This window comes from Eurypyga helias, unplaced genomic scaffold (assembly GCF_000690775.1).
Source record: "Eurypyga helias isolate BGI_N326 unplaced genomic scaffold, ASM69077v1 Scaffold4395, whole genome shotgun sequence".
NCBI lineage: Eukaryota > Metazoa > Chordata > Aves > Eurypygiformes > Eurypygidae > Eurypyga > Eurypyga helias.
Window position 1 is genome coordinate 14,270 of NW_010249335.1, and position 8,732 is coordinate 23,001.

The window sequence follows — 8,732 nt, forward strand, 5'->3', positions numbered from 1 at the left end:
TGCAGCAAATTTGTGAAGCACCAGTCAGTGACTAAACTCTGCGGTGTACGTATGTGACAGCAGCAGTTTGCTGGGTTAAATCTAAACAATTATGACTTGATTTCATAAATACATGTTTATGACTTGTCCATTAAGTACCTATAAACCTAGCGCTTTTTCCCACTGTTTGAAAACATCACATGGAAAAGAAACAGTTTGCACTGGGTTTCATATAAGAACAGAAATAAACCTGAAAGCGAGCACTTACTGACTGTTATTACTGGAATTCACCACAATGCAAGTAAACACCTTCAAAACTAAAAATAGTGCTGAGGCTCTGCAAGTGCATCTATCACACCCTCTTATTCCTAACAGGGCTTTATTTTCTTTGAATTTGCAGAGCACTCGGTGTGGAGAAGCTGTTCAGAAGACAATGTACCACATTGTCAGCATCTGCTCTAGGATCCTTCTGCAAAGGTAAGCGTGTTAAAATTTAAATAAATGGGAACAACCACTTTAACAATTATAAATAGCCCCACTGCCTTAAAAGGCTCCAAGGCTAGCCAGTCTGTCTGAAATAATTGATTTTTAAAAGAAATACATCCTACTAGAGAAAATTAAACTGAGAAAGCAGGAGAAATGCAATACACAACCTTGCAATACCTTTCGGTGCAGCTTTCGTCTCACTAGAAACCATGGCAGCCGCGTCCGACGGCAGGCCCACGTACACGCCACCGTAGTTCCTGATTTAAAGAAACAATTGAAGAGGCATCAGAGCTTAATTGTAACACTTTTCCCTATAACGTCAACGTCAGGCAGCAGCATTACAAAGACCATGGATGGTCAGAGAGGAGGGCACTTCTGCATGAGCATCCTCAGAGGAGCTCTCCTTTCCCTTGTCTATGGCAGAGTGCATATTAAGTGCCACATGCTTGATAATACGGTGCCAGGCAAAAAAAAAAACCCTGAGGCTAGCTGTTACTCTTCAGTGGGACCCAAGCCTCTGAAAGGAGCTAATTCTCACTCAAGTTCCTAATATTTTTCATTAAATCCCTACTACGTTGTGACAACAAACCCCACCGGCCAGCTTCTCTAGACACTGAATATATCCAGCCGAGGACAGAGCCAGCATGATAGTGATGCTCAACACTGGGAGCGCTGAAGCACCTCACTTCAAGCAACACACAGTGATTAAACAGTACTTTGACCTCTCCTTGTTAATAAGAGCTACATTCCCCTGTTTCAGGCCACACCTGGAGAAAACTGTCAGTAGGAAGGAGCATGAGGGTGTCAGGTACTTTCATAGCCCAACCCTCTCCCCATCATGGCCTTGCAGGACGTATTTTCTGACTCTGAGGCCTGTATGAAAAGCAGGGACTGATGCAAGGAGGTGAAAAACTCGGTCCTTAAGAGCCTCTGCTGTTCCTGGAACTACTTGTTGAGACTCCCATTATCCTGCTCTGCCCCATTAGGTGCCAAATCATTCACACCTCCCCCAGCTCTTGGGGGCTCCAAGTAGATTTCAGATTTGTCTCATAATAGAGTCCCATTTCCTCTGTTTTCCAGCCCAGCAGAGATGTCCCACAGGTGCTAATGCCACCTTGTGGGTGAAGGGCTGGGGTGAAGGCAGAGGTCACTGGCCCTTACTGAGCACATCACCTACAGCAGTGAGATGATGTGCCCTTCTTGCCACGAAGCTCCCCACTCTCCAACTCAGCAATGGGGTAGGAAGACCCACCAATACTGGGCTCTGTCTGAGATTTCCTCCTCTGTTTTGTCTTTTTCTCTGCATTGGATGTGGTGGTGGGAATTAGGAGGAGGAAAAGAAGGATGTACTTCTGGTGGCAGAACTCTGCAGCCCATTGTAAATAAAGCCAATCCTGGGAGAGCACATACCTCCTTTTGTCATCATCTGATACGGATTCTTCTGCTCTGTAACACCAAAAGATACAAAGCACATTAGCAGATTGTTTCTTTCAGATACTCCATCACCATCTGGGTAGATTCAGGAGCAAGGGAAGAAGGGGATTAATGCTGATGCCAGTTTAATTCAGGTCATCCACAATTCAAGGAAGTATTCACACAGGCACAAAAAGAGTGACAATTTTCCAACCTAATGTACAGAAGAAAGAAAAGGTTTGAGAATAGATGCAGCTTACTTTTCATGATCCCCATCACTGGTGCCTAAAAATAGATTTGGGAGCTGAAACAGGTAAACTAACACTTTTCCTGAGCGAGTCCCCATGTATGAGTCTCCACACGTAACAGGAACATAAAGGCTGATCCCGAGTCTGGGCTGCTGTTCCACCAAAAGAGGACTGGAAGGGACTGGGCATCCATGCTGGCATGGGAATAAGGATGAAGAAAAATAAACCTCCACAGCAGTTGTGCCAAAAGATGTTACAGAGCCTCTTTGTCAAATGAGGTACTGCGATTCCTGAAGTCAGAGTTGCTGGCAAAATAAATAACTGTTAATAATCATTCATAAATGGGCAATTACTTCTCTTTTACCTTTAGGGTATAATCACAGGTCAATCTGCAGATCGATAGGGAGTCACTCAGGTTTGACTCCCCCTCACTGAAATACTGCCCAGTGTAGCTGAACCGGGGCAGGGGGTAAAGTAATTGGCATTGATGGGAAGGCAACTGTAGTATGGAAAAGATAAAAATGTTAATTCTTACTCCCTGAGGGTACAGTGCCTGTGCTGTAGTCTCAGTTTGGGCCCCAGCATCAGTCTTCACACAAACCACTCACCCACCTTCGATTAAATATTTGGACTCTGAGCTCTGCTTGCATGGCTGGGTATGGATCGGGGCAGCAGCTGCGCTTTAGCTTGGTCTGCAACCTACCAACCTAGCAATAAAAATAGAGGCAAGATAACCTGAGTGCTGTTAAATCCACAGACATCCTTCATCCCTTCCCTACAGTGAAGGGGACACCACGACCCCAGGAGGGCTGTGCTGTGGAAATGCTCATGCACGGGCTGTTCACCCAGATATCCTCACCTAAATGTTCCCATTGAAAAACCAATTGCCTGGACTATGGAGGCAATGGAAAGATCCTCCCCATCGTGAGCTCATCCATGAATTTCTGATCTGCTCCCTAAGTGATAAAACTGAGAGCTGGCCTTTATCCAGCATCAGGGGTAAATCCGTACTGGAGCCTTGAAAGGCATCTCTGAACTATGATCTTGAGCAATAATATATGGTGTTACTTATTGCAATTTATTTATTCTAAATTGTAGATGTACCTACAGTTTAATCATCAGGGCTGTATGCCATTACTGACCTCTGAAGTCAATGGGATTTGGGTGCAGAGAGCTTGTAGCCGGATGCAGCTTTAAATGCAAGAAAATGCCCCTTACGCCTCAGTCAGCACTCTCCTGGGAGGGTAGCAAATGACTCAAAAATACTGCTACAAGCTGGAAATCGTCTTACACTTACCTTCTTTCTAAGTGGCAGAACATTAAAAACCACCCTTTCTGCGTCCGCACAGTGAATAAAGGTACAGGGGTCCTTTTAATAGTAGAGGTTTGAGGTAAATTTAAGTATGCTGCAGTTGTGCTAAATGATAGCCACGCAGGGCATAGGACTGAGTGGGGTGAGTCTCATCTGCTGTCTTTGCCTGCATCTTACCACTCAAAGGAAATGGAGCGATAAACTCCTCATTCTCTGTCTCTCCTGCCACTCCTCCCTGGAGGAGGCAGTGCCATTTCAGAAGGCATCTCCCATCTCCTGACCCCAGAAAGCCTAATCCACCTTGCCAATCCTCACACATGCAGCCAAAAACATGCAGAGACAACTTTCCTTGAGGACTGGGAAGCTGCTCTGTCCCAGTGTATGCCAATTCCAGCTGAAGAAAGTGGAAAGCTTGTGTTTATCAGCGGGTAGGAACGAGCCCTTGTATTTTTAGCAAAAAAAATGACAACACTTTAAGAAAGGGACTTTGGGTGCCAAAAGATCACAAACAATCATTTCTGTTGAACCAACTGAATGTGTCACAGGATTGATTTTCTCATACAACTGGACACATTTTCTATAATCCCGATTAACCGTTAGCCAGATAAAGAATCCTTTAAAAGTACTGGCAACTTCATGCACAGCTCAGAGCCTGTAAAATGGAGTTGTAAGAATAATAATCAATATTGTCCAATGGGAAATTAATGTCAGTGTTTAAAAAAAAAAAAAAAAAGTGCCTCTACTAGGCAACAGGGCTATTTTATTCTGTTCTAGAAATGTTTTGTAACAGGGCATCACTGGACCATTACTGTCATTCTCTCACCAAAACAAATTATCCAGATCTACGATTAAGCAGACTAGGGTTTTTGAAACATTTTGCTTTCTTCCCTTTCTCTTAATAGCTACAAATCAAAGTGTAATTTTGCAATACCTTTTACCTTACATGCACAACAGCAAAGAAAATTTGGGATTGTATAGGCCACAGCTCTTGGGCTGGGTGGTGACTGGGTGCAGTCTGTTGTAGTCCTGCTAGGAAAGAGGAGATGAGCAGAGGCAGGAGGAACACGGTGGGGGCGAAAGAAAAATTCTGGTGATGTCACTTAAGGAATAAGCCTTTTTCAACCCCTTTCTGGGCAATCCTTTCTAAGCAGCACAGGAAGGAGTACCGCTCCCATTTAAGCATCGCACACATTCACACACCTCTTGCCATCGCACACTGCCACTTAAGGCCACATTTTGAAAGGTGCCTGCTAGTTTCATGTGTTTAAATTCCCGGGTGCCAGCTGAGCCATTGTGGCAGGTGCTGGTTCTGTGCCCAGACTGGGTGAATAGCGGTGGCCTTGAGGCAACGCTTGACCGCGTGGACATGACAACAGAGAGAAGCTCCTTTGGTTTCGACAGTGTTCCCCTTGTCACATCTCCAAAGCTCATGGAGAGTGAGTCCAGCACATCCTTTCTCTCTCTCCCTCTAGCTTCTTCTTATGTCAGGGATGAAGGAAGAACCTAGCATAACAAGAAACTTTAAACATCTCCATTTACAGTCCTTCAGGAAGAGCAAGCTAGGACAAGCTTTCCTGCACCAGAGATGGCGAAAGGAACTCGTCAGTCTGGTGTACTGATCTGCTGCATCTTCCCTGGGATGATGTTGAGACACCTACTGCAGAGGAACCCAGAGCACGTTTTTCATCAGGTAGCGCAGGTGGAGTCCTGTAGCTGGTAAGCAGATTTAACAGCAAATCCCCATAACGGCATTCTATTTTCAGCTAGAGTAAATGTTTCTTTTGGTAAGGATTTGTCTGTCCCAAGAGGCCTCCTGTCACCCTCCTAAGTCTGAAAAACATACTTGGTTCAGCTGTCAGTTTTTACATCCATCAGTCCTATGTCTATCTGATGGTAAAAGAAGCTGCCATTTTTCACATAATATTTTAAATATCAAATGACAGGCATTCACATTAATTTACTCCACCCACATTTTTCTTACCACAGCTTTTGTAACTCTCTTCGTGCCGAGCATTATACAGACTCACTCTAGTCATGCTCAATAGTCCCACCAGAAGCGATTCACCACACTTTGCACAAGTGACAGACTACTTCTTCTCAGTTTCTCAGCATTTCTTGGGAACAAGGGCCTGTCATTTGTATTTGATGGATTTCTTCACAATATTTTGAAACAGGCTTGAACTTCTGTGTCCTTTCCTTCCTACACTTACTAATCTTCCTCTGAACTTGGCCACATTCTGAACTCCGCAAGCCCTGCATTCTTTTCTAGCACACACTTTACCCTTCTCTCAGCTTTTCCCGTTAGCAGTGACGTACCTCTCTTCATTACTGCATTGGCTGGATTTGGTTGGCAGACTCCCTGTTGATCTGAGGGTCGGAGTACACAGGGAGAGATGACGTTCCCAGACCATACATCCTTCTTGTCACCGCACAGCCCTCAGTCTCATAGCACTTTGCATAGGAAGGTTGTATCATCATCCCTAACTTACTGGTGGAGAAACCCAAGGCCCAGAGGGCAAAGCAGCTTTCCCACGGTCACCAGGGAGGGCTGGGAGCAGGATCCAGCCCTCCCTCCTTCCACCCAGCTGCTCACTCCAGGAGGCACTCATGCCTTGGCAAGGAGTTGCAGTCAAGGAATGAGAAATCTCTTGAGTCAGAATAACCAGATTCTGTATCAAACAGTATGGTGTAAGCAAGGACACACCTAAATGCTTTTCTGGATCAGGATTAATATGACTGAAAGTTGACAGGAAAAAAAAAAAAAGAAGTGTTTTTTTTAAGAGATTTTTTTTAATCTCCAGATGATAGAAGTGAAAAGGTGTAAGATGAAAGTTTGTGTGGATCTATAATGTTAGCTAATATGAATCTGCTTTGTTAATTTCCATGAAACTATTTTTTTCTGGTATTTTACTTCCTTTGTAAAAATACACTATTACATATTATTGATTTAGGGCTTTTTGGGTTGTCACTGCCATTGCTCATCCACAGATCTGTGTTTCTCATGTCTGACGAGAAGGCTCAATCATGCTATTACTCACACGGGTTGTTCGGCTGGCTCCACTGTACTTATCCGAATGAGTAATGGTTCCAGGATTGACCCTTTCACTTTGTTGAAGTCTGCACTAGTAATTATTTTTTTCTAAGTTATCCCGATGCTTTTTTGAGACATGACAGACGATCTAACGCTAGTAAGCAGGATGTTCTCAGTTTAACTCCCAAAGCCTGGCCCTACAAATGCTTACACACACAGAAAAGCAGTTCTACACATATCCATACCTTTAAGCATAGAAACATGCCTACTGAATTAATAATTTAACCGTGCTTGCAATTTTGAAATTTAAAACTACTGAAGAGCAAAGAGAGAGATGCAGTTCTGTCAGTCACCTAAATTATCTAAATTGAACTACAAAAAAAAGGCCCAATATAAATTGAAAACAGTGGGTCTGTACATACAGAAGTGCTGAGGGCATGGATGCTGCAGGCTGTATCAAGAAGAGCTTCCTCATAAACTTGCTTTCTGTAATTTATTTAGTGACTGACACTGCACACAGGTGTGTAACACAGATCTCGAGAGTATCTGTGACAACAGTGTTCATCTGCCAAGTGAGACCTGTCGTTAGGTCCCAGCCGTGCTCTGTAATAGCAAGGACAAGCCTGTTGTTGAGCTCTTCTCTCCACTTGTTTATCTGACTTGACAGCCCTCATTTCTACATCAGGATTCCTCCATCTAATTAGAGTAGTTATTCTAAATGAAGTAAATAAAACTCAAGAATGTTCCTATTGCATAACAGGAAAATCTTTCCCAGGTTCCTCAGTCTCAAACTCTAGTGGCAAATACCAATTATATGAAATAGGAGAAGGCAGGACCTCAAGAGGACTTCTTTAATGTTTCCTTTGATAGGAAAATGAATTTTTGGCTGAATAAAGCTGTTCCTGCACATTTCTGCATCAGCAAATGAAAAATGGGCTGAGAAAGGCTGAACTTTTGCTGCTGCTTTTCTGAAAACCAGAAGTTGGCAAGGGGCAACAGGACAATAGAGGTTCAGACCTCCCCCATTTAGAGAAAAACAGGATGGGTAGGGCTGCCCTTCGCTACTCAGTGTCAAAGATAAGGCAGAGAAAAGGAGCTGACAGATACTATCTTCAGCGCGGAGAACATCTGTAGAAGGTGGGTACTTTGAAAAGGAAGTCGGGATGGGTTACCGGGTCTCCCGCAAAGAGGGGAAATCTGCCTCAGTGGCTCTTTAAATCTCTTGTGAGGCTTGGTGGAAACAGGTGGTCGCTTCATACAATGCCACGTCCCTTGGAAAATGGTGCACCGGTGTGTGACAGGGACGAGTAGTCTGAAGTAAAATGACCGTGTCTGGGAGACAACACTCTCATCAGAAGCAGGAAAAAAACCATTTCTGTTAGAGAAATAGCAAGGGAAGGAATCTGTAGAAGAGTAAACCAGACTTGAAGTTGTTTTGTGGAGATGGAAGCTGTCACTAAAGACAATAAACATCTGGTGGTGTTGATTATATATTAGGAGCCAGATGAACCATGTATGACTAAATCTAGTATAAGGCTAGTAGGACTGAAGGTAAGTCCAGGGGTACATATTTGAAAGAGTAGAATAAGTACTTACACATCCTTCGTAGTCCCTGTGGCACCTAGAATGAAACAAAAAGTGCATGTTTACAAGATAATGGCATAATCCTCTAAGCAAAGAGTAAGTATTTCTCTGCCTTTCTGTCCTACACAAGGCAGAAATAGCAACAGGAATTTTCTATTGTCAGAGAACAGGATTCTCATGATTGTCTAGTTTATCCTTAATGGTTATCTATATTATCCCTTAAGTCTTTTACACTTAGATCTGGGCCAGATTCTCAGTGGGTAAAAATGATCCTGATGTGGACCAGTGCCCAGGTGTGGTCACTCAGGATGAGAGCAACAGAAGATAAAAATTCAACGTTCTGGATTTTATATGCTTCACTTTGCTCAGTCTTCTGATGGTTTTGTCTACTACAAAGCCACCACAACTAACCAAGCAGTTACTCCTCAGTGCCTGTTTATTTTGCTTTTATTCAATTGTAGACTGGGCATTACGTGTGTAAAATGCTGCTCCATTCTTCCTGCCAGATAAACAAAGTTTTATAAAATGACCAGACAGAACTAATATAAACATTGGGACACAACCCATCCGAAGCCCCAGACATCTGAAGGCATCAATCACCCTTAATTCATTTTTCTATTTAACAAAAATGCAAAAAGACAAAAGCCACCACCTGGCTGCCTGATCTCAGTGATTGATC

At 43.5% G+C, this 8,732-nt stretch overlaps 1 protein-coding gene across 1 annotated transcript; it reads right to left on the reverse strand.

Moving 5' to 3' along the window:
• Window positions 1–642: 642 nt before the first annotated feature.
• LOC104509382 (chromosome unknown open reading frame, human C12orf75) lies at window positions 643–8,090 on the reverse strand (the record flags this gene model as incomplete). The annotated part of the gene is made up of 3 exons (XM_010151314.1): window positions 643–722; window positions 1,876–1,911; window positions 8,066–8,090. Coding segments are annotated over 3 exons (141 nt in total), but the record flags the coding sequence as incomplete, so codon positions are not given.
• Window positions 8,091–8,732: the final 642 nt, after the last annotated feature.